This window comes from Gracilinanus agilis, chromosome 3, assembly GCF_016433145.1.
Source record: "Gracilinanus agilis isolate LMUSP501 chromosome 3, AgileGrace, whole genome shotgun sequence".
Taxonomy (NCBI): Eukaryota; Metazoa; Chordata; class Mammalia; order Didelphimorphia; family Didelphidae; genus Gracilinanus; species Gracilinanus agilis.
In genome coordinates this window covers 3,378,644-3,405,544 of record NC_058132.1, presented here as the reverse complement: position 1 = coordinate 3,405,544, position 26,901 = coordinate 3,378,644, and the positions used below count along the sequence as shown (strand labels likewise).

General features: G+C 38.4%; 2 protein-coding genes across 2 annotated transcripts in view; one reads left to right on the top strand and one right to left on the bottom strand.

The window, feature by feature from the left end:
- LOC123239360 (zinc finger protein 420-like) overlaps window positions 1–12,156 on the bottom strand; it is a gene marked incomplete at its 3' end in the record, with an annotated part of 159,469 nt that extends 147,313 nt beyond the window's left edge. Inside the window, exons 1-5 of the mRNA XM_044666635.1 lie at window positions 12,081–12,156; window positions 7,103–7,146; window positions 5,529–5,633; window positions 4,095–4,137; window positions 829–2,142 (exon numbers count right to left, since the gene is read on the bottom strand). Coding sequence (XP_044522570.1) covers window positions 829–2,142; window positions 4,095–4,137; window positions 5,529–5,633; window positions 7,103–7,146; window positions 12,081–12,156 — 1,582 coding nt within the window. The remainder of the gene's footprint in view (window positions 1–828; window positions 2,143–4,094; window positions 4,138–5,528; window positions 5,634–7,102; window positions 7,147–12,080) is intronic.
- Window positions 12,157–12,554: 398 nt separating this feature from the next.
- Window positions 12,555–13,524, top strand: LOC123242877 (carbonic anhydrase 2-like). The gene has a single exon (XM_044670987.1). It carries the CDS (start codon window positions 12,642–12,644, stop codon window positions 13,434–13,436), a length of 795 nt encoding a protein of 264 aa, XP_044526922.1. The 5' UTR covers window positions 12,555–12,641; the 3' UTR covers window positions 13,437–13,524.
- The last annotated feature ends 13,377 nt before the right edge of the window (window positions 13,525–26,901 follow it).

The window sequence follows — 26,901 nt, the reverse complement described above, 5'->3', positions numbered from 1 at the left end:
GCTCTGATGTGTAGCAAGAGAAACCTTCCATGGAAAACCATTTCCACATTTTTTATATTCAGAATGTGTGGAGGGCAAATTGAGGGGGCCTTGAAAATTTCAAAGCACACCCCCTTTAATCACTATTAAAGAAAGGCCGGGGAAACCATCACTTAAGATGTAATGCTTTATTGAGAGAGGAAGAAAAAATGCAGGGCACTATCTCAAGCCATTGACCTAAGACAAATACTCCAAAAATTCACAGAAAAAATCCCTTATTTATAGGAGAAGGCTGATACAATCAAAGCCTCTCTGAAGGGATGATAACATTTTTACAATGATTGAAATCCAGAAATAAAGGAAAGGAATATAAAGTTGAATAGCTTTACAATGGATACATTCAAGCAAATTAACATTTTAAAGAAATGATCAGGAAGCTGTAGATAGATACAAAAAGGGGAGCTCTACAGAACTGGATTATCTGTGAGGAGCTGAGGTTTTACAATGGGTACATAGTATCATTCCAGCCATTGGGCTCCACTACCTGGGGGAAGTCTTTGATTCAGTGGGAAGAACGTCTAAGACAAAAGGGTACTTAAGATCTGATCATGTGTTGCTTTAGGGTCTAAGAACAGCCAAAACATTTACAAGGCAAAACATTTACAGGATGTAAAGCTTTTGTCCTACAGGGAGAAGGTTGGAGGGTGTGATTGAGGGTGTCTTGAAGGGAGCTTGATGGGGGAGGCAGGGAAGAAGGGGAGATGAGCTCTACTAATTTAATTATTAATGAAAATTACCTTGAGAATAACACACAAATTTTTCACTCCACATATTAAGGTTTCTCTCCACTGTGGATCCTTTGATGTTTAGTAATACTGCTCCTATGAGTGAAAGACTTTCCACACTGTTTACATTCATAAGGCTTTTCTCCAGTGTGGATTTTCTGATGTGCGGCAAGAGTGCTCTTCCTTGTGAAAGCCTTTCCGCATTGTTTACATTCATAAGGTTTCTCTCCAGTGTGGACTGTCTGATGTATACCAAGACTGCTCCTATGAGTGAAAACCTTTCCACACTGTTTACATTCATAAGGCTTTTCTCCAGTGTGGATTTTATGATGTGCAGCAAGAGTGCTCTTCCTTGTGAAAGCCTTTCCGCATTGTTTACATTCATAAGGTTTCTCTCCAGTGTGGACTGTCTGATGTCCAGCTAGACTGAGCTTAAGTGTGAAAACCTTTCTGCATTGTTTACATTCATAAAGTTTCTCTCCAGTGTGCATTCTCTGATGTCTGGCAAGAGAGCTCCTCCGTGTGAAAGCCTTTCCACACTGTTTACATTCATAAGGTTTCTCTCCAGTGTGCATTCTCTGATGTCTAGCAAGATAGCTCCTAAAATTGAAAGCCTTTCCACACTGTTTACATTCATAAGGTTTCTCTCCAGTATGGATTCTCTGATGTGCGGCAAGATGGCCCCTCACTGTGAAAGCCTTTCTACACTGTTTACATTCATAAGTTTTCTCTCCAGTATGGATTCTTTGATGTCTAGCAAGATGGCCCCTCACTGTGAAAGCCTTTCCACACTGTTTACATTCATAAGGCTTCTCTCCAGTGTGGACTCTCTGATGAGCAGCAAGATGGCCCCTCTGTGTAAAAGTCTTTCCACATTGTTTACATTCATAAGGTTTCTCTCCATAGTGGATTATTTGATGTACAGCAAGCTCAGAGTTCTGACTAGAATGTCTCCTACCTTTATTACTCACAGAAACCATCTTTACACATTTACTGATTGAATGTCTATTAAGAGAGCTAAAGGCCATTCCCTGTAGGTTACCTTGATACAGGGGCATTTCAGAAGGTTTATCAGGGGACTGAATAAGTCTTACTTCTTCAGGAAAGCATTTGCTGTATTTACTATCCTGAAAACTCTCATTTACTGGGGTCAATTTTTTATAGTGATTTAGGACTGAATATTGGCTGAATTTTTCTGCAGTCTCATCAAATTCACAGCCACTCTTTGGATTTTTATTTACTTTCATATTAGAGTCACAGTTTTCTCTCAAAATGAAGTTACAGAGACCCTCAGTCATGCATCTTGGGGGGCGACATCCTTCCACAAAAAAGTTCAGCTTTGTAGACATCTCCTTTACTTCAGAATTAGTCTTTGCCTCTGAAGAAAACAAATAATGATATAAACACAGGAAGAAGGACACACACATAGAGAAATACAGTTTCTTTTGAAATAATAAACTAACCCTGGTGGGTTTGGGTAAGATAGGAAATGGGATAAATGAGGGTAAATGGAATAATACCAAAGTACTAGCTGGATCTTTACACAGTTGGTCCTTATTGTTGGTGGGGTGCCAATTACCCATATTTGGGAAAGGAACTTAACAAGGAGCATATGTATATATTAAAAGGGTTTAATCAGAACTGGGACAGGAAGGGAAGGGATTGAGTAAACTATCCTAAAGTACTAAGGGTCCCCTCCCCAAAGTCTGGGAGGATAAAACTACACTAGCGGCTACAAAACTGACAGCTACCTAATCTCTAACCAATTAAGAAACAGGATGGTGAACAGGTCTAGCTGTAGTTGTGGGTATCTCACGTGTGTCCAAAGATGTCTCTTTACCAGATATGTTTCATTGATGTCCCAGTGTAACTGCTACTATAAAATCCAAGCTTGGAGAGGGAACAAGGATATTTGACATAGAGTTTAACCCTGTAATGTCTCATCTCAACTCGACCTAACTCCAGCTAAAGAGGTCTTTTGCTTGTAGATGATGTCAGTTAGACAGGATCCACACACAGAGGAGAAATCAGCACTCATCTCCAGAGAGTTTTCAGTTCAACTGACTTTTTCTTTGTCACCCACACAGTATTCTGAAGCCTGTTCCTTGTCAATCATTCATCCTATCTGCTAAGCTAAATATCTCTCTAACACTTTCCTCTAATGGCAGAAAATCAACTGATTTTTATTCCATTTCCACAGGCAAAAAGGAGTTTTGAAAATTAAACAGGAAGAACCAGTCTTTGCATACACGATTTGGTCATATCTGAAAGATGGAAATTACAGAAATACTTTCACATACAATAACAATGAAAGCTCACAATGGACCTGTGACATTTGCAGACCCAAGATTCTGATCATACTTTGCAACTCATATCATGAGTAAAGAATGGAGGGATGGCCTGACCAACTTCCTGGAAGCTAGACTACAACTCAAACCCTAAGCCTGAGCATGATTTGTCCACAGTATTGGACAGTCTTTCTCCACTGAACTTTCTACCTTTCTTAAAAAGCCACTCTTTGAGGGGCAGCTGGGTAGCTCAGTGGATTGAGAGCCATGCCTAGAGACTGGAGGTCCTAGGTTCAAATCCGGCCTCAGACACTTCCCAGCTGAGTGACCCTGGGCAAGTCACTTGACCCCCATTGCCTACCCTTACCACTCTTCCACCTATAAGTCAATACACAGAAATTAAGGGTTTAAAATTTTAAAAAAAAGCCACTCTTTGATTGTTCTTAAATTTTGTGTCATAGTCTGTTCTCATTATTTTGGATGCACTATCACACTGTCATCCTTGGTAAATTTTATATGCTAACTCTTATATAGTAATTTTCAAAGTGGAATATAAGTTTTCTTCTTTTCCCTACAGATGGAGATATTATGTCATTTAATGCAGACACACTAAATATTCATCTCTATACTGAGTCTATCATACATTTTTCAGGAAATGAACAACATGATTCAGCATTGTTCTGCCAGCCCCCAAGTCTAGCACTCTCTTTGCTACAACAGATAAGTCTTTTGCAATAACAGTCCTTATACACCTGCTTTCACCTCACTTACCTGGACAGGAGCTCCTTGGGCCTTTTCGCTCTAGCAGCCATGGTGCTTGCCCTTGCTGAAAACATGAGATAATATTTTCTCTAGGTACTGGAAGCCCTGGGCAAAAGAAAGAAGGAAGGGATTAGGAGAGAAAAATAAAAGATATGGTCTTTTTAACGGCATGTAAGTAAGGCCTACAGAATGCTTTCAGTTATATTCACTGTTGGGAAATTTTCAGGAGGGAAGAGATCATAGAACCCATTTGCAATCAGAAAATTCCATCTTTACTTACCTCTTGTAATAGAAGGATAGGCACATTCCACACCTTCTACTATCTAGAAATTAAAGGTTGCCGGTAGCAAAAGGGTAAAAGAAAAGAACTTGGGAGTCAGAAAAAACAAATTGAATTGTGCTTCAGAGAGATGGCAAGTGAGTGCTCCTGGGCAAGTTATTTAACCTCTGTTTGCCTCAGATGCCTCAAGTATAAATTGAGGACAATAAGAATATCACACTCATAGGAATGTTGTTAAATGAATGAACTCCTTTACCCAGGAGAGGACACAGAGCAGGTATTTTGAAATGTTTATTCTTTTCCTTTCCATTCCTATCATGTGGCCTGCAATTTGAGGAAAGAATGAAGGAGGAATAAGGACAAAGTTACTAGACTAAGCAGAATTAGGAGCTGTGAGATACACTTTTATACTTTTTTAAAAATTTTATTTTCATATTATTTATTTTTGTAAGTGAATAATCATATAAAGCCACAACCTCAAAACAAAAACCCAAATAAACAACTGAATAATTTATGCTTTCACTTGGATTCCAAGTCCAACAGTTGTTTATCTGGAAGTATTCTTTATCAGAATCCCTCAGCATTGTACTGTATCATTGTATTGCTGAGAATAGCCAAGTCTATCACAGTTGATCATTCCACAATATTAATGGTACTTTGCACAATGTTCTCCTGGTTTGGCTTATTTCATCCTGCATCACTTCATGTCAGTCTTTCCAGCTTTTTCTGAAATCATCCTATTCATCATTTCACAGAGCACAATAGTATTCCATCACCATAATATAACACAATTTGTTCAGCCATTCTTCAACTGATAGATATCATTTCAATTTCCAGTTTTTCACTACCACCAAAACACCAGTTACAAATCTTTTCCTACATGTAGGTCCTTTCCTTTTTTCTGATTTCTTTGGGGTACAGACCTAGTACTGGTATTACTGGATCAAAAGAGTTGCATCATTTCATAACCCTTTTGGAGTAATTCCAAATCATCCTCCAGAATGGATGGATCAGTTAATTTTGCCACATTCCTTCCAACCTTTGTCATTTTTCTTTACTGTTATATTGGCCAATCTGGTAGTGGTGAGGTGGTACCTCAGAGATCTTTTAATTTACTTCTCTAATCAAGAGGGATTTAGAACATTTTTTCATATGATTAATAAGAGCTTTGATTGCTTCATCTGAAAACTGATTATTCATAACCTTTAATCATTTGTCAATTAGGGAATGACTTGGATTCTTATTAATTTGACTTTTTTAATGAAAAGCAGGTGGGAGGAGAACCCAGGGCAAAGATCAGCACTTTTTCTTTTTTGATCACTGAAAAAGGTTCAAAATCCTATATATTTGTCTTGGAATGAAGACATTTCCTTAGTGAGAGATTCAGGGTTAACAGAGGAAATGGTCCTTACCCACAGAGAGTAGATTCTGTACATTCTCCAGCATGACCTCCAAGTACAGCTCTTTCTGAGAGAGGTCCAACAGGTCCCACTCCTCCTGGGTGAAGTCCACAGTCACATCCTTGAGTGTTATTGATCCCTAAACCAGCAAAAGTCACAAGACATAGAGCTGAACCTTCAGAATCCAAATAGTACAACCCTCATCAAATGACTGGAGGACACTGAAGCACACAAAGGATTTACCAAAACTCCTAATCTTGAAGAGTATCAGAGCCAGCACTGGAGACCAATCATTCAGAACCCAATGGAATACTGACAAAGGCATTTTGTGTCTGAAACGAGAATGATGTTGGAAGACTAAAACCTGGAGAAATATCTTACTCTGAAATGTTTTTCCCTATGGAATCAGGGAGATGCTGTGAAGATGGGATTAACTCTCTCCTCACCCACTGTTAGATTTAATCACCAGAAGCATACACACCCCACTTATCCTTGTATGGGGAGGTCTATGACCCTCATATGCTATAGTGGGTGACAAATAACTACTATAAAAAGTCATCTTGACTTAAGAAATATATTTTTGGTAACCACGTTTTTATACATTTTGTACAACCTTTAATTTTTAACCCTTACATTCTAGAAATCCACAAAGGTTGTCACAAATGCCCTCAATCTCCCTCAATTTTTCTTGACTTTTCCTTTACTCTGTAAAAATCTCAAGTCACCTTCTTTGTAGCTTTCTATAATTCACAGCTACTAGACAAGAGTAAGTTTAAATATTTTTCTTTTTTCCCCCTTAAAAAGAACACAGCTGTTTTAGATCTTAGAGGCATGCATAGCACTGCTTGGTTTATGCCCCAAAGAGATAATAAGGAAAAAGACTTGTACAAAAATATTTATAGCTGCACTCTTTGTGGTTGCAAAAAATTGGAAAAGGAGAGAATGTCCTTCAATTGGGGAATGGTTGAACAAATTGTGGTATCTGTTGGTGATGAAATACTATTGTGCTCAAAGGAATAAAGAACTGGAGGAATTCCATGTGAACTGGAATGGCCTCCAGGAATTGATGCAGAATGAAAGGAGCAGATCCAGGAGAACATTGTACACAGAGGCTGATACACTGTGGTACAATCCAACATAACGGACTTCTCTACTAGCAGCAATGCAAGAATCCAGAGCAAGGCTAAGGGACTTATGAGAAAGAAAACTAGCCACATTCAGAAGAAGAACTGTGGGAGGAGAAACACAGAGGAAAAACAACTGTTTGAACACGTAGGCTGATGGGGATATTACTGGGGATGAAGACATTAAGTGATAACTCTAGTCCAATAATATGCAATTAGGTCTTAATCAATGATACATGTAAAACCCAGTGGAATTGTGCTTGGGATTAAGGGGTAGTTAGGGGAGTTTGGGGAGAGGGAAAGAACATGAAACATTTAACTATGGGAAAATATTCAAAATAAAAATAAATAAATAATGTAAAAAAATAAAACTTAAATTTAGCAAAAGCAAAAACAAAAACAAAAAAAAGCCTTAAGAGGCATGGCCCTGAGGCCTTCCAAATGCCCTTGCCTCAGGGGAACAACAACCCAATTAGGTTTTTACCTGATGGTGGGACTCCACCTTGGTAGCCAAAATCTGCCAGAGCCCTGGAGTAGAGGTAGTGAGTTCGACTCAGTGAGGTTTGTTATTAGAGAGAGTGATTGTTAGGCTGAAATTAACAAAGCTTTAACCTTGTTTTGCTCCTGAAATCAACTTTCCTTCTGTAGAAGCCCCCCACGTGTCTCTAGAATTAACTTAAGTAAGAAGTGAAACCTGGGGAGATCAGTCAGGAAGAGCTACATTAAACTTTAAAAAACAAACAAAAAACACTAAGGGAAAAAATAATTTATAAAAACTCATTGCCCCAGGCCAACTTAGAAAAGCAGTGTTTTTTCCCAAATGAGGGAAACACATGATCAGAAGCACATGGTTCTAGTGTTTAACCCTTAGGGGAAGGAGAGAGGAAAAACTCTCTCAAAACCTCTTAATTAAATTACCGACTGTGCAAAGCTTCAGCTGACTCCCCTTACCCCTCCCAAATTTAGCCTCTGGCAAAAGGTTTGTTCATCACCTGCCCTCCACCCAAATGCTAATTAGATCAAGGTGTGTCTACATCCTTAAAGAGACCACACTGGGACCCTGATCCCTAGGCAGGAGTGCCATCTTCTGACAAAAAAACAAAATTACAAGCAATTTAATAATTAAATTTAAACATGATTTAAAAAACCCATTCCAAGTTATTTTTAATAGCATCTCCCAAGTTGGAACAACACTGTTTCTTTGATATTTAAAATGGGTCATACTCGAAATGACCACACCAATACAACTATCAATAATATGGAAATAGGGCAGCTGGGTAGCTCAGTGGATTGAGAGTCAGTCCTAGAGATGGGAGGTTCTAGGTTAAAATCCTGCCTCAGACATTTCCCAGCTGTGTGACCCTGGGCAAGTCACTTGACCCCCATTGCCTACCCTTACCACTCTTCCACCTAGAAGCCAATACACAGAAGTTAAGGGTTTAAAAAAATAATATGGAAATAGGTCTTGATTGATGACACATGTTAAAACCAGTGGAAATGTGTGTTGGCTATAGGGAGAGGGGGTTGGAGGTGAAGGGGAAAGTAGGAACATGAATCATGTAACCATGGAAACTTTTCCTAAAAATAAATAAACAAGTTAATAAATGAATGAATGAATGAATGAATAAATAAATGAATGAATGAATACATAAGATGAGTCATAATTCCAGAGAACATTTCACAGTGGCTCTACGTAGCACTGTTTCTAGGCAGTGAAATAGGGTTGGTATTTTACATATTCATCCTTAAGGAGAAACAAGATGATTGTTTGTTGGAACTCAGAGCTGAATTAAAAGTTTAAATTGAAAGTAACTTCAATGATCTTGAAATACAAGTGGAAAATGTTATGGAAGAGATTTGGGGGAGCTTTAGCCTTTTATAAAAAGCATTGAAAATAACTTTTAGAATCACCCAGAGTAAGAGAGATTTATCTTTTCATACTTTCTCATCATCAGAGCCTATTCAGTCTCTGTCCCATCTGGTGATAATACTGGGGAAGGGAAGGAACCTTAAGGAGTCTGGAGGTGACTTTTTAAGCCTTTTCAGACTCCACTGCTTTATTGATTGCTAATTGTTCCCGTTTTGTTCAACTCCAAAATAGTGGAAAAGTCTGTAACGCAGCTATTAGAATTGAAGAAAAGGACTCTTGGATTCAGTGCCTGTATCCTGACACATATATTGTATTTGCTGATTGTTTGCTTTAAGGTTTAATTTTGTTTTAATTTCACATATTAATCTAATGTAATATAGTCTGTTACACTGTGTCACTTTCTGTTACTGTGTTTAGGCCATTAGCTATATGTGTTGTACCTCCCCATATGACCGGAGAAAATATCATTGTAAAAGCCCATAAACAAGTTGTACAAACCCTTTTCCATAGCAAAACCATAAGCCCTTATGGATACTGGGCTTGTCACCAAATCCATCGAGATCACATGTTGCCAAAATGGCCTTTTATTCCTTTTTGCCTTTGTTAATTGTCATATCACTGATGGATGGACTCCATCAACCTGATTACAACCTGTATACAACTTTTGGAGAATTTAATGACTTAAGAATTTAAATTGATTTTAAGGGGTCTTCAGACATGATTTTCAGATATCTAGTGGCATCAATACCTCTGATTGATCATTTGCCTGCCCTTTGAATTCTTTGTAACAAGAGGTAAGGGTCCATTTGTGGTTGAAGAAGAGTGCAAAGGCACTATTGTATTCCCCACCTCCGCATTTATTAAAAATGTCATGGATGAGACATCTTAAATGATTTTCACTATTTAGTCCTCAGATCCATGTGTAATGAGTGGACATATTGGAGACAGGTTTTTACACTGTTAGAGTCTCATACCAGAGGGAGGGAGTTTTCCCAAGAGGTTTAGTTACTTCAAAATGGGTTATAATCTCATCTGGGAGGTGGGAATGATTTTTCCTGTGAAGCCTACTAGCTTCAAAATGGGTTTTTTATATTTGTAACTTCAGCTTATTCTACCCTTCCACCATAATGATCTAGATTCTTGGTGACATTTTAGACCCAAAAAGGTTTTCATCAGCAATAGAGGTTTGTGTTTTTTTTTCTGGGCTTGTCTGCCACATTTTGGAATGATGGCAATAATAGACTTTGCTAAAAATATCTCAGCCAAGGTTGAATGATTTGCTACATATGTAGAACTTGTAACACGTATCCATGAGTTCATATGTTTCTTAAAAATGTCACACAGCAACTCATGTAAATCCTGTATGACAGCGAGTTTGCTATTGTCATTTAAATGTGCTCTTATGATTTGGAGGATTTTGATACTTCTTGAATGTGCATTAGCTGCTATACTATTGTTTTTTATAAAGCTGTTTTCTTAGTGAAAATTATGAACACTCACACTGTGGATGATAGCTAAGTTAAAAAGGAATGGATTTCATTTTTGAGTGAGTAACCTTTGCATTCTGCCTCTCCTTGCGTAAACACAGTGTGTCACTGATTGGGAACTATATAGTTTTGATTTAAAAAATTTTTATCGTTGTTTTTCTTTGTATATGCAATAGAGTATTTGAATTTTCTTTGTTCTCATTTCTTGTACTTAAAGTACATATAATCAACATTAATCTTTTTTGATTTTGCAGTAATATTAGTTTAAAATATATATTTGCTGTAATAGTAATACATACCCAAAAGCTTTAGACTATGAAAACCTGCCATTAATTGATAAATGTTATAGGACTCTGATTATTGTCTGTGCCTGATTCCAGGAGAAGGGAACAAAAGAACCACTGTAGTACCAAGGAGAGCCCAAAAGAGTCATTATATAGTGCCAAGAAGCACAAGGTCAAGGAGACCAACCAATCCCAAAGGGATTGATGAGAATCTGCACAGTGCCTAGAAGCATAAGGTCAAAAAGGACCAAACCAATACTGGTGGGATTGAGGAGAATCTGTGCCAAGACAGAGGACTTGTTTGAGGTTGGAAGTTGCAGTTCTTTGATATATGACAGACACAGGCCTTCCCCCTGCAACATTCGGACAAGTACTGAAGTTTGGCTATCATCCTGGTTCCTCCTATCCCTGAAAGTGAAGGTAAAATCAGACCAGAGAATGACACTTCCCTTTCACACGAAAATAGACCTCTTTCTCTCTTACAGTATGGCAACTTCCTGTATTCCTACCTTATAATGGGTAAGTGCAATATTCCTGAATTTTGTCCTACGACTTGTGGGACAGAATTTACTTTAATTGAACCCTAATACAAGGGCCTGTTATGAGTTTGTTTTTGTTTACCCAGAAATTTTTATATACATAGACTTTTGATATTTTGATTCTTGTTTTGAATTTTTTCTTTCTCCCGAAGTTTAATTTTTCCTTCTATTTGTTTTCCTTTTTTTGCTTTTTGTTTTTCTTTCAATAATTGATTCATATACCCCATAACTCAAACATGTATTCTGAGTTGAATCAGGAGGGATTATATATATTTTCATAAAATCCACAATTTAAAATTTCATTTGAGAGAATTTTCAACTCCTTGAATCCCCAAAATGAACTATTTGGAGAAAAATGACTGCAGAAACTCCCTCTTCCTGGGGGAAGATCCAGAATGAACTTTGGGGTGCAATTGATTGAACTGAATGGGGTTGAACACAGTTATTCTGAATGTACACTCTTCTGCTAAAGTGGATGCCTCTTAATTAGTTTATTGTAAATGTGCCTAGCAAACATTGGTTTTGCTTTCTCTCTTCTATTTCCCTCTTATCTCTAAGTATTGTAGTTTCCTCTTAGAAGGTGCAATATAGTATGCACCTGTAGTAAGAGGATTTTTAGGGGTACAAAATGATTATGTCAAATGATCCAATGAGGAGACTAATCTTCCAAAGGATCACAGGGAGATTGGGAAGATGAGATTAACTCTCCCTTCACCCACTTTTAATCACCAGAAGCATATATACACCCCACTTATCCTTAAGTATGGGAAGGTCTGTCAACCTCGTGTGCTATAGTGGGTGACAGAAACCCACTGACTGCTCTCTGGGTAGTTCTAAGCAAAGGTAAAGCTGTAATTGGTCCACTTAAAATGGATGGAAGGTACAGAAAGTGACAAAAGGAATGGTCTTTAAAAGTGGGAGAAATTTTCTGTGACCAGCCCTTTCACCTTCAAACTTGACCTTGAAGGAGCTCCAGCTTGGGACCTCGGACTGCTCTTAGATTTTCCCTTAGAACTATCACATAGGTCAGTGAAAAAGGCTGACTCCTTTTCCTGGCTTTTCTGGAGGAACTAGCCTCCACAGAGGCCCCTTGTCTTGGAGGAGGCCTTGTGGCTAAAACCCTTGTTTAATTTACCTCTGGGCTCCCTTTGCTGGGGCCTCTGAAGCTCTGTCTGGTTCAGACTGGGCCAGAGTAATTATCTACTCTCACATTTCCTTACTTTCACTCTTTCTCCTTTTGTAAATAAACTACCATAAAAAGTCATCCTGAATGGGGACCTACATGGGGGCAAATAAAGGATAAGGTAGTACCCGGTCTGAAGCAGAAACAGCCACAGCAGGAAGTGGGATGGGTACATGTTAACGTTTTCCATCAGAATCCTAAAAACAGGACCGGGCCACCCTGGCTCTCTTCTTTCCACCTTTAGCCCGGACCTGCTGCTCTCTTAAGGAAGATCTGAGAGCCCCCAAAGAACCAGGAGCCTGACAGCAATGAGAAGAGAAAGGAACCAGAGAGCAGGTCAGAGATAATCTAAAACTGCTTCCCCGCCTCCCTTCCAGCCCGGCCAGACCATGCTCAGCCCAAAGATAACCTTCTAGCTACTCCCTCCTCGCCCAAGTCCAACCGGTGTCCTCTACCCCCACCTTCAATCCCCTCCTCCCTCTTCCCCTCTCCTTCCCCCTCGCTCCCCCCCTCCCCCCAGGGCAGCAGAAGGGTGAGGAGTTGACAAGCCTATAAAAGCTCATGAAGAAAGGACATGAGAACAGCAATTGTCAGGGCTGCAGCTTTGGCTTTTCATCCCTAGGAGTAATTTCTGTTTCAGTTACACCTTCCAAGAACAACATGTCTCATAGCTGGGGATACGAGACTGGCGTGAATGGACCAGAGACATGGCATAAGAACTTTCCTATTGCTCTTGGAAGCAGACAGTCCCCTGTCCAAATTCAGAGCAAGGAAACGGAGTATGACAGCTCTCTGAAACCCTTGGAGTTCCACTATGATCCCTCTTCTGCTAAAAGGATTATCAACAATGGACATTCTTTCAACGTTGAGTTTGATGATTCCTCTGATAAATCAGTGTTGTGCGGAGGACCCCTGGCTGACAAGTACAGGTTGGCCCAGTTTCATTTTCACTGGGGCTCCAACGATCAACCAAAAGGCTCTGAGCATACTATGAATGGAAAACAATTTGCAGCTGAGCTTCACTTGGTTCACTGGAATACAAAATATGAGAGTATCAAGATCGCTTTGACTAAAGGTGATGGATTGGCTGTTGTTGGAGTTTTTTTAGAGGTGGGAAGTAATCCTCTGCCAGGACTTGAGAAAATCATAGACGTTCTGGGTAAAATTCAAACGAAGGGGAAAGAAACAACATTCAATGACTTTAATCCTCGGGATCTCCTTCCTAATTCCTTGGAATTTTATACTTATCCTGGTTCACTGACCACTCCTCCTCTCTTAGAATGTGTGACCTGGATTGTCTTAAACATGCCCATCACTGTGAGCCATGAACAGATGTCAAAGTTCTATAGCCTTTACTTCACTTCTGAAGGAGAAACATCTGCAAAACACATGGTGAACAACTGGTGCCCAGTTCAAAACCTGAGTGGCAAGAAAATTAGAAGATCTTTCAGATAAAGCCACCTAGTCTAGGCCAGTGTCTGATATGAATTCCGGAGGAAAATGACCTTCTAGCTAAGCACAAATCAACTCCCATTGCCTCTCTGTACACCAGCAACATCTCTGCACAAGTTTTAGTCCTCATGTTTCTGTACCCTCAAGGAAAGTAAAAGTAGAAGGCTGTTATCAAGTGAAAGTGTTATTAATGAGAAAAACCCAATAGCCCAGAAGCCATGTGTAATGCATGGCAAAGTGATGACTTGGTGCTTTGGTGATAGCAATGTTTTTTTCTATGGTAAGGAACCAATGATAAGGAATGGTAGAATTGATCCTTCCTCCCCGTGCGATAAGGCACATGAGTGCCTAGAGTCTAGCTTGTAAACCCTAAAGCTGTTTTTTAAATATAGCAAAGCAGAAAAGTTGAAGATAAAAATCCAATAATTGATTAAATTTCGTCAATATAAAGTGTAAGAAGGCAGATTAATAGTAGTGATTCCAAGAGATTACATTTAAGATACTGAGATATAATTTTTAAAAACTCTTATATATTTGTAGCCATGTAATCTTAAACAGAGATGATGTTTTTGTGAATTTTGAATTACAGAAATCTAAATTAAGTATTATCTATAAAAACATTTTAATTATAGTTATAATACAAATTATAATTCCATTCAGATAATATATACTATGACAAAGAAAAAAGTAATATTGTATTTCAGATATATGTTGACTAATAAAATACATGATTATAAAAAAAAAAAGTCATCCTGTCTTGAGTAATATATTTTCAGTAACCTGAAATTCCTCCTCATCCCAAGTGTTAGAACTGAGCTGGTAACATTTTTTTCAAGAGTTCTGAGAAAGTAGCATGTACTATGTATTCTGGGGGAGGGGGGAATATTACCAGGGATTAATGAGGAGAAAACAAAGACAAAGGAATTCTCTACTTCGTTTCCTAAAAGGCAGAAATACTTATATCTAGAGGAAAGCATAAAGAGGATTCCATAGAGTTATATGGGATCAGACGCAGACTCTAACTAAGTGAAGAAGCACAGTCTGTTGTTATATTGAGAATTTGGGGAACCACTGGCTAGGATGTGCCATAGCTAAAACATCCCGTCTTTGCTTTATGATGGATATCATATGTTACTGGAATATATTCAGTCATTTTATATTTAGTTACACAAAGAGAAGAGTTAAGTATGATGAGGAAATGAAGGGGCATTCATCTTTTTTTTTAGTGCTTTTTTTAAATCATTGATTAATTTATTGAGAATATTTTTCCAAGATTCCATGAGTCATGATTTTTCCCTCCCCTCTTCCTGCTCCATTCCTGGAGCTGTTGAGCAGTCTCTGTGTACAACATTCTCCTGCGTCTGCTCATTTCTCTCTACAGCAATCCCTGGAGGTCTTTCACATGGAAATCCTCCAGTTCATCATTCCTTTCAGCACACAGTATTTCACTGCCATCAGTACCACAATTTTTTCAGTCATTCCCCCATCGAGGGACACTTCCACATTTCCTAATTTTTTTGCCACCACAAAGAGTGTGGCTATAAATATTTTTGTAGAAACATTTTTCCTTATTATCTCTTTGGGGTACAAACCCTACCAGTGACATGCTGGATCAAAGGACAGGCAGTCTTTTAAAGCCCTTTGGGCATAGTTCCAAATATCCCTCCAGAATGGTTGGACCAATCCACAACTCCACCAGCAGTGTATTAGTGTCCCAATTTTACCACATCCCCTCCATCACTTATTACTTTCCTTTGTTGCCATATTGGCCAGTCTGCTAGGTGTAAGGTGGTACCTCAGAGTAGTTTTTATTTGCATTTCTCTAATCAGAAGCGATTTAAAACACTTTTTCATGAGCTTATTGATAATTTTTATTTCATCATATGAAAACTGCCTATTCATGTCTTTTGACCATTTGTTGATTGGAGAATGGCTTGATTTTTTGTAAATTTGATTTAATTCCTTATATATTTGGGAAATTAAACCTTTGTCAGAGAGTTTTGTTATAAAAATATTCTCCCAGTTTGTTGTTTTCCTTCTAATTTTGGTTGCATTGGTTTTGTTTATACAAAACTTTTTAAATTTGCTATAATCAAAGTGTTGTGCAATATATACCCACCTCCCCGATTTAGACAATTTAGGTAAATAAAGTCAAAAAGCCAAATTTCTCCAAGTCAAGGTAGAAAGTTAGATTTTATTGGAAGAGGGCCAAGTCTCCCACTAAAATCAGACTCTCACACATACTGCATAGTTGGACCCCAGTGAGAGACAAGGCAAGACGTCTGAGACCCAGTTTATATACTAGGACAGTAACAAAATGATTATTTCCATACAAAGATCATGAATTATATCACAAGACATAACATCATATAGACCTTTTTTAGAAACCATTACCCAACTACAAAGCTGATTGGTTAGTTCATTTAGGAGAGCCCATATTAGTCTAAAAGTTAAGTCACAAGGCAATACCCTTATTTAGAAAAATAGTGATGACCATTACCTCAGACTCATCTGATCTGGGCGTGGGAAGGATGGTTATTTCCAAAAAGGGAAGGGTGCATATGTTTGCACCATATCAGTACATGAAACTCAGATGGTCAGCATCTTATGATAAAGAGAAGTGCAAACTTAGGGAGGGGTTGGAAATCCCCGTAGAAGCAGTTTTTATGCTTTAGTTAGAAATCCTTATAAAATCATGAATTCTACTGATTGTATTAAGATATAATGGAATTATACTAATCACTTTAAAATCACAATATTGATTATCTTAAACCTATCACTATCACTAAAATTCAATCAAGTATAAGGGAGTAGGGGTCTATCTTCCTGACAAAAGTCATTCATTTTACATTTTGCAATGTTCTCTGTCTCTTATTTGGTCTTAAATCCAACTTCCTTGCCTGAGAGACCTAGAGAGCTATTATATCTACCATCAATAGAGAGAGAGAGCAGTACAACTGTCATTCAAGACGATCAACAGCCTTTCCTATTCTTTGGCTTGGCTCTGGCCAGCTCAAGACAGGGTTAGTGAGAGGGTGAAGAATCTCCAGCCTCTACTTGATCCAGCAACCTCTATAGCTTTGTTCATCTCCTTAGATAATTAGCAACAGCACCCCCAGATCCTCTATCCTTTCCCTTGTTCCTAACCCTGTTAAGCCAGAATTAAATACAGTTGTTTGATACCAAGTCAAAGATTGAAGTACCTTTCCTGAGTGGTAAATATATCTAAGCCATTAGGAGGGGGAAGATAGACAGTCAGATTCATTGTGTTATCCAATCAGCCCATTAATAGCCCATATCAATATTCAAACCAACCCCAGGTTGAGGAACTAGATAAGCTGACAATGCACACAACTTCTCAGTGGTTCCCTGCCTGGCCAACTGTTGAAAGGAGACAGCTTAGCAGACTCAGTCCAGCAGAGCCTGTCAGGAGGGGGAGAGGTATAGCCCTTCTATTAATAGCTTTCACACAGAGGTCAGTGTGTGGTGTGTCCTCTCACCCAATTTTCTTTTAATAAAACTTATATTTATATTTACCCATTTTGAATTTATCTTGTTATAGGGTATAAGATGTTAATATAACTATAATTTTTCCCATACCGTTTTCCAATTTTTCCAGCAGTTTTGTCAAATATTGTGTTCTTGTCCCCAAAGCTAGAGACTTTGGGATTATCAAACACTAGCTTGCTGAGGTAATTTATCACTAGACTACTCCACTGATCCACCCCCTCTGACTCTTAGCCAGTACCATATTGTTTTGATGATTACTACTTTATAGTACAGTGTAAGATCTGGTACTGCTAGGCCCCCATCCTTCACGTTTCTTTCATTATTTCCCTTGATATTCTTGATCATTAGTTCTTGCAGATGTTCTTTGCTATAACTTTTTCTAATTCTATAAAAAAGCTTTTTGGTAGTTAGATATGGCACTGAATAATTTGATTAATTTGGGTAGGATGGTCATTTTTATTACATTAGCTCATCCTACCCAGGAGCAATTAATGTTTTTCCAATTGTTTACATCTACTTTTAATTGTGTGAAGTGTTTTGTAGTTGTGTTCATATAATTTCTGTGTTAGTTTTGGCAGATATTCCTAAATATTTTATAGTGTCTAGAGTGATTTTAAATGGAGTTTCTCTTTCTACCTCTTGCTGCTGAGTTTTGTTGGAAATATATAGGAATGTTGATAATTTATGTGTGTTTATCTTATACCCTGCAACTTTGCTAACGTTGTTAATTACTTCCACTACTCTTTTAGTTGATTTTCTGGGGTTCATTAAGTAGACCATTATATCATCTGCAAAGAGTGATAGTTTAGTTTCCTTATTGCCTACTTTAATCCTTTCAATTTCTTTTTCTTCTCTAATAATTTGGTATCGCTAGCGTTTCTAGAACAATATTAAATAATAGAGGTGGTAATGGGCATCCTTGCTTCACTTCTGATCTTATTGGGAAAGCTTCTAAATTGTCCCCATTGCAGATGGTACTTGCTAATGGTTTTAAATTTTGAGGAAGGGGCCATTTATTCCTATACTTTCTAGTATTTTTAATAGGAATTGTTATATTTTGTCAAAGGCTTTCTCTACATCTATTGAGATAATCATGTGATTTCTGTTGGTTTGGTTATTGATATGTTCAATTAAGTGGATGGTTTTCCTAATATTAAACCATTCTTGCATTCCTGGTATAAATCCTACCTGATTATAGTGAATAATCCTTGTGATAACTTGCTGGAGTTTTTTTTTTTTTTTTGCTAGTATTCTATTTAAGATTTTTGCATCTATATTCATTAAGGAGATGGTCTGTAGTTTTCTTTCTCAGTTTTTGGTTTGCCTGGTTTTGGAATCAGTACCATATTTGTGTCACAAGAGGAATTTGGTAAATCCCTTCTTCAATTATTTTGTCAAATAGTTTGTATTGTGTTTTCTGTGATTCAGCCATGTAGCCACCCAACCATTAAGATATCCTATCCGTCTTTCTTCACTACAGTCCTACATTGAGTTCCTGAGATCTGGTGCCAACTAAGAAGAACCTGTCAGAGCTCAGAGACCTGTCTGAGATTTAGACCAGAGCCAACTTGGATCAAGCTAATTCCCCTGTGTACCCTATCTTCTACTGATAGACTAATTCTTCAGAATAATTTGAGGACTAGATTTGATCAGGAAGTTTAAATAGTGAGATCTAATTAGACAGAGTAAATTAAGGAGCTTCAAGATCCAGTAGAGGGCTCTGTTAGGAGTCCATAGATTTGGGGAGGAGATTAGAGGAAAATATTGGGATTACCTTTCCTGAGTTTACAAATAAACCAATTTACTGTTTATTTCATCAAAAGAAGTAGTCAGATTGTGTTGAGCTTTATCAACCTGCAGGTGAGGCCTACCATCTAGGCTTTAGCCTGTTAACACTTACCACTTGTGTCAGCACTGATCTAAACCTTTTGAGCACAAACAACTTACCTTGGGTTTAAGTCATCTATTTCAGTTGACTTGCTTATTTCAGAATAGTATTACGATTAGTTGGCCTTTAAATGTTTGATAGAATTCACTTGTGAATTTATCTGTCCCTGGGGATTTTTTCTTAGAAAGTTCCTTGATGGCTTGTTTAATTTCTTTTTCTGAGATGAGATTATTTAAATATTCTATTTCCTCTTCTGTTAATCTAGGCAGTTTATGTTTTTGAAAATATTTAGACATTTCACCTAGATTGTCGAATTCATTGCAATATAATTGAGCAAAATAGTTCTTAATGATTATCTTAATTTCCTCTTCATTAGAGGTGAGATCACCCTTTTCATTTTTATTAGGTTAACTTTTACTTTATCTATTTTATTTGTTTTTTTAGTACCAGCTTCTAGTATTATTATTAGTTCAATAGTTCTTTTATTTTCAATTTTATTAATTTCTCCTTTAATTTTTAGTATTTCCAATTTAGTTTTTAACTGAGGATTTTTAATTTGTTCTTTTTCTAATTTTTTAAGTTGCAAGGCCAATTCATTGATCTCCTCTCTCTCTATTTCGTTGGTATAAACACTAAGCCATATAAATTTTCCCCTGCATACTGCTTTGGCAGTATCCTATAAGTTTTTATATGATGTCTCCTCATTGTCATTCTCTTTAATGAAGTCTATAATTTCTGTGATTTCTTCTTTGACCCACCAGTTTTGAAGAATTATATTATTTGGTTTTCAATTAATTTTAAATTTACCTTTCCATGGACTCCTTGTTAATTATACTTTTTACCTCATTATGATCTGAAAAGTAGCATTTGTTATTTCTGCTTTTCTGCATTTGTTTGCAATATTTCTATTCCCTAGTTCATGGTTGATCTTTGCATATGTACCATGTACTGCTGAGAAGGTATATTCCTTTTTATCCCTGTTCAGTTTTCTCCAGATATCTATTAACTCTAATTTTTCTAGCATTTCATTTAGTTCCTTTATTTATTTTTTGGTTCAATTTATCTAGTTCTGAAAGGGAAATGTAGAGATCCCCCACTATCCTATCTTACTATCTATTTCCTCCTTGAGCTCCTTCTATTTTTTCTTTATAAATCTAGATGCTATACCACTTGGTGGATAAATATGTAGTAATGATATTACTTCATTGTTTATAATACATTTTAGCAAAATGTAATTTCCTTCCTTTTAATCTCTTTTAATCAGATTAATTTCTACTTTGGCTTTGTCTGGTATTATGATTGCTACTCCTGCTTTTTTTACTTTAGATGATGCATAATGAATTCTGCTCTGGCCTTTACCTTGAATCTGTGTGTGTCACCCTGCCTCAAATGTGTTTCTTGTACACAATATGTAGGATTCTGGTTTTTAATACACTCTGCTATCTGCTTTCATTTAATAGGTGAATTAATCCCATTCACATTTAGAGTTATGATTACATTCTGTTCCTCCTCATCAGTATTTTGCTTTTTGTCACACACCCCTCCCCCAGGTCCCCTTCCCTTCAATTTCCCCCTGCTTTCCTTTTCTTGTTCTACTTCTTCCCTGCAGGGTGGTAGAATCCTTGCTTTTCCCTCTCTGAGCCAGTTACAATGAGAGTAAAGTTTAAGCATTGCCCGTCCATCCTTGTCCTCCCCTCTCTGTAATGATTTTTCTTGCCTCTTTATGTTATGTAGTTTATCCCATTCTCTCTCCCTTCCCTTTTCTCTCAGTGCAACCTTCTTTTTCTGCCCTTAATTTTTACATGACATTTATATGCCTACATATATCACACATATATTATTCCACACCATCATATTTACATATACATTATATCATTATATGTCACCATATACATCATATTATAATCAACTTACTTTTCCACTTTCTGAGTGAATTATTTCTATATTCTCTACGAATGTAAGGGGTAAAAATGAAAGGTTGTACTAAATGTATAAAAATGTGGCCACTAAAAATATTTTATTCAAGTCAGAATAACTTTTCATGGCAATTTATTTACAAAAGGAGAAAGAGTGAAAGTAAGGGAAATGAGAAAGAGAGAGTAGATAATTATGCCGGCCTGGTTTGAACCAGGCAGGGCTTCAGAGGCCCAGCAAAGGAGGTAAACTAAACAAGAGTTCCAGCCATTAGGCCTTCTCCAAAACAGGAGGCCTCTCTGGAGGCTAGTCCCTCCAGAAAACCAGGAAAAGGAGTCAGCCTTTTCACTCACCCACGTGGTAGTTCAAAGGAAGAGATTCAAGAACAGTCCAAGGTCCCAAACTAGAGCTCCTCCAGGGCCAAGTTCGAAGGCAAAAGAGCTGGTCACAGGAAGTTTTTCCCACTTTTAAAGACCATTCCTTTCATCACTTCCTGTGCCTTCCTTCCACTTTACATAGACCAATTGTAGCTTTAGCTTTGCTTAGGACTGCCCAGAGGGCAGTCAGTCGTTTCTGATTTGTCACTCACTTTTGTAAACATGGGTCCCAGACCTCCTCCACTTAAGGATAAAATGGGACATATATACTTCTATTTTTTTAATTTTTTTAAACCCTTAACTTCTGTGTATTGACTTACAGGTGGAAGAGTGGTTAGGGTAGGCAATGGGGGTCAAGTGACTTGCCCAGGGTCACACAGCTTGGAAGTGTCTGAGGCTGGATTTGAACCTAGGACCTCCTGTCTCTAGGCCTGGTTCTCAATCCACTGAGATACCCAGCTGCCCCTGACATATATACTTCTAGTATAAAAATAGGCAGGGGAGAGTTAAATCTATCTTCACACTACTAAGAGTAATTTTTGAGAATTACAGAAATCCTCTTTCCATGTAGACATAAACTTTTTTTTTCTTTAGTCTTTTTTTTAAAACCCTTAACTTACATCTTGGAATCAATACTGTGTATTGGCTCCAAGGCAGAAGAGTGGTAAGGACTAGGCAATGGGGATCAAGTGACTTGCCCAGGGTCACACAGCTGGGAAGTGTCTGAGGCCAGATTTGAACCTAGGACCTCCCATCTCTAGGTCTGGCTCTCAATCCACTGAACCACCCAGCTACCCCACGTTAGTGAGTCTCTTGAAATTTTTCTTTTTTATTTACTTTTCTGGGCTTCTCTTGTGTCTCGTTTAACCTTCAAATTTTTTGTTTAAGTCTGGCTTATTCCTCAGGAATGCTTGGAAGTCTTCTATCTTATTTAATGATCATTTTCCCCCTGAAAGAATATGCTCAGTTTTGCTGGACAGCTGACTCTAGATTGTAAACTCAAATATTTTGCCTTCCTGAATTCATATTCCATGCCTATTGATACTTTAATGGAGAAGCTGCTAGGTCCTACGTGATTCTGTTTGTAGCTCCATGGTAGTTGAATAGTTTCTTTCTGGCTGCTTGAACTATTTTCACCTTGACTTGGTGGCTCTTGAATTTAGCTATTACATTCCTGGGAGTTGTCATTTGAGGATTTCTTTCTGGAGGTGATTTGTGAATTCCTTCCATTTCAGTTTTATTTTCTTGTTCAAGGATCTCTGGGCAGTTATCTTTGATAATTTCTTATAATACGACATCCACATTTTCTTTTTTTTTTTTACATTTTTTTAAACCCATAACTTCTGTGCATTGGTTCCTAGGTGGAAAAGTGGTAAGGGTGGGCAATGGGGGGTCAAGTGACTTGCCCAGGGTCACACAGCTTGGAAGTGTCTGAGGCCAGATTTGAACCCAGGACCTCCCATCTCTAGGCCTAACTCTCAATCCACTGAACTACCCAGCTGTCCCCCACATTTTTTCATGATCATGGCTTTCGGGTAGTCCAATCATTCTCAGATTGTTTCTCCTAGATCTATTTTCTAGGTCAGTTGTTTTTTTTTCAATAAGATATTTCATGTTTTCCTCTCTTTTTTTCATTCCTTTGATTCTGCTTTATTGTTTCTTGATTTCTCATGAAATCATTAGTTTCTGGATGGTCAATTCTGGTTTTTAAGGCCTGGTTTTCCTCTGTCAGTTTTTGGTTCTCCATTTTCAATTGGCCCATTTTTTGTATTTCTTTCCTTTCTTCTTACATCACTTTCATTTCTCTTCCCCACTTTTCCTCTGTCTCTCTTAATTGGTTTTTGAAGTCTTTTTTGATCTCTTCCAGACTCTGTGTCCAATCCATATTTTTCTTTTGGACTTTGCATGTATTTCTTTTGCTTTCACTGTCCTCTTCTGTGTCTGCACCTTGCTCTTTGTCTCCATAAAAGTTCTTTAGAGTTAGGTGCTTTTTTGGTTTGTTTGGTTTTTTTTTGCTCATTTTTCCTATCTAATTATAGGTAGGCTCTATTTTCTGGGAAGTTGGGGTACCTTCTTAAACTTCAGTCCTTCCTTGATGCTATTTTTGGTTTATTTTCTAGGTTGTTACCAGTTTACCAGATGGTCTGAGATCTGAGAGCCTCCTTCCCCTACTTATTCAATTGAACCTTATGGTGCTGATAGCTTAAAGACTTTCCTTAGGCTTCGATGTATGCTTTTGATCTCAGTCTGAACTTCATCAGGTCAGTGGCTGATCAAATTTTAGCCCCAGTCTTAGAATCAAAGTTTTTGGGCTCAAATTGTTTTGATTCAGTCAAGCACACCCTTGATTGCCCTGTCCTAGAGTTCCACCCTTAGTTTTGGGCAAAAAGATCCCATGGAGGCTCCCCCTGAGAACTGTGTCCTCACCCCAAACTGTGGATTATGTCCTCACTCCAAGCCCAGACTGGGATTCCTGGTTTCACTCTAGGCCCAAGCAGATTGGCCCCCTTCAGTCCAGATTGCCCCAGGCTGGGACTCCGGACTCCTCCACAGGTTTGAAATTTCAAGGGGTTTGAGTTGGCTTGGACCACTGTTTGCTCCAGCAGGATCTCAGGGTCTGACTGTTAAGTGGGGCTTAAGTTCTGAACCTGTGAAAGCAGATGTCGGGTGGGTTTGTTATGGTTTGCTCTTGGCTTGCTCTTCACTTGCTGCTATGCCTCCTGTTAGCTCTGCTCCCCAGAAATACTTATCCTGCATTTGAGGATCAATTAATTCCAATACTATTTAAACTATTTGGCAAAATAGGCAAAGGAGTCCTACCAAATTCTTTCCATGAAGCAAATATGATGCTGATTGCTAAGGCAAATTTCCTTAATGAATATTGATGCAAATATTTGAAAGAAAAGCCTAGCAAAGAGACTATAGCTATAGATGACGAGGTTTATTTAATATGACCAGGTGGGATTTATACCAGGGATGCAAGGCTATGATTTAATGTTAGGAAAACTATCAACATAATTGACTATCTCAATAAGCAATCTAACAGAAACCACAAGATTATCCAAAGAGAAGGAAAGATCTTCAAACATTTACAACATCCTTAAAAACAATATAAAGCAAAACAATACAAGGGCCATTCTTTAAAAAAAGATGTAGTATCTCTAAAAATCATCAGCAAATATCATCTGCAATACAGATCAGTTAGAAGCCTGCCCGATAAGACAGGATTAAAGCAAGGACACAGCTTATCGCCACTATTATTTAATATTATACCAGAAGTATTAGTTTTAGCAATGAGAGAAGAAAAAGAAATTGAAGAAGTTAAGCAATGAGGAAACTAAACTATCAGTCTTTGTGGAAGATAGGATGGAATACTTAAGAGAATCCTAGACAATCAACTGAAAAATTAGTTAAAATAAATAATAACTTTAGTGAAGTTGCAGGATGCAAAATAAACTCTCAAAAATCATTAGCATTTCTGCATATTTCCAGCTATGTCCAGAAGCAAGAGTTTGAAAGAGAAATGTCATTCAAAATAAATGGAGACAATATAAAATACTTGGGAATCCATATGTCAAGACAAACACAGGAATTATATGGACACAATTTCACCAAAATTAAGTCAGATCTAAATTAGAAAAACATTAATTGTTCATGTGTAGGCCAAGGTATTATAAGAATAGTAATTCTACTAAATTAGTTACTCATTCTTTACTATACAAATGAAATTACCAGAAAACTTCTGTAGAACTAGAAAATATTATTACAAAATTCATCTCAGAGAACAAAAGATCTAGAATTTCAAGGGAATTAATTAAAAGAAAATGTTAAGGATGGTGGCTTAGCATTATCAGAGCAAAAACTGTACTGTAAAAGAGTAATCATCAAACCAATCTGCTACTACTTAAGCAATAGAAGGGTGGCTCAGTGGAATAGATTAGGGGTAAATGACCTCAGCAATCTAGTGTTTGATAAATGCAAAGATCTCACCTTTTGGGATCTGATCTCACTATCTGACCAAAACTACTAGAAAACTTGGAAAACAGTATGGTAAAAATTAGGTATAGACCAATAGCTCACATCATATATGAAGATATCATTCTATCATAAGTGTGATATTTAAGTAAATTTACAGAACATAAAATTGTTTACATTTCAGATCTATGAAGAAGGGAAGAATTTATGACTAAACAAGTGATAGAGAACATTAGAAGATGTAAAACACATAATTTTGACTGTATTAAATTTAAACTTCTTTGCAGAAACAGAACCAAAATAATCAAGGTTAGAAGAGAAACAACAAACTGGGGAAAATTGTTTTATAAAAAATTTCTCTGATCACATATCCCAAATATTTAAAAAGCTAAGTCAAATGTATAAGAATACAAGTCATTCTCCAATTGACAAATGGTGAAAGGTTATGAAAAAGCAGGGGGAGCTGTGCACTGCCTTCATAGCACTGTTCATGAACCACGTGATCATGTGGGAACCCTTAGAGAAGTGACCATCATTAGGATTTTAGTAACAGGGAGACCCGGGTACGACACAAACTGTGGAGCAGACATCAATGATAATAGTAGAACAAGGGCTGCAGTGTTGGAAGGGATGGAGTCTGAGGTATCACAATCTTAAAACAATTTGGGGATAGCTGGGTAGCTCAGTGGATGGAGAGTCAGGCCTACAGACAGGAGGTCCTGGGTTCAAATCTGGCCTCAGACACTTCCTAGCTGTGTGACCTTGGGCAAGTCACTTAAACTTTATTGCCTCGTTCTTACTGTTCTTCCTTAGAACCAATACACAGTATTGATTGTAAGACACAAGATAAGGATTAAAAAAATAAATAAAAACCAATTCATGGCATCAAAGACTTCTGCTGGAGGAATAAGAGCTCCAGGTCTGTGTCCTCATCCAGGGAAGCTGAAGGCCCTGCAGAGGGAGCTGGGCTCAGAGGGAATGACGAGTGAATGACGAGTGAATGACTGGTCTGAGGAGATCCAGGAAACAAGCTCGGCCCCTCCAGGGGCTGTTTGATCCTGTGAAGATTTATGCCAACTAGAAGCTCCCCAGGACTGTGGCCAAGAGAGGCTCCTCCAACCTCAGCAGTCTGAGAGCTCTGCAGGATTCAGTCCATTCTCTTCTCTGAACCGCGCACTGGGCTGAGGACTCGGGATCCAAGGTTCCAGCCCTCGACACCAAACCCCCATGGCCCGCTTCCTGCTGTCCTCTGTACCCTCCAGCCTGTTAGTGGCTTTGCTAAGGACCCATCAGATACCCAGGAAACACCTGCCCCACCTCTCTGGGGACCTTTGCTGCAGGGGGGCTGCCTGCCATCTCCAGCTTCCACTGACCACACTAAAGTTTGGATCTTCAGCTCAGAACGATGGCCCAAAGATGTCTCTGATCCTCACAATATTTTTCATGGAGGGAACTAACAAGGATGAACTGCAGGCACCAACCAGGCCAGGCAGAGCTGGGGGTCCCCCAGGTCAGGTGGCCGCCCTGTCCCTAACTGGCCTTCTAAGAACAAGGAGTGCTCTTGGATGCCACCTTCCTGCCAGGTCCTGCCTCCGTCCCTCCCCAGCTCCCACCCAGGCCTGCTCTCCTCTGCCAACCCAGCCCCCTCCTCTGGCGAGCCTCTCTGCCCACCCTGGTGCCAGCCCCTCCCAGGCTCTTTCCTCCTGGGGCTGGGGAAGCCCCATCCTGTCTGTGACCCCCCCCATTCCCCAGCACCTCCCCCTGAGGCCCTCCTGGAGCCAGTGGGGAATGGCTGTGAGCAGGG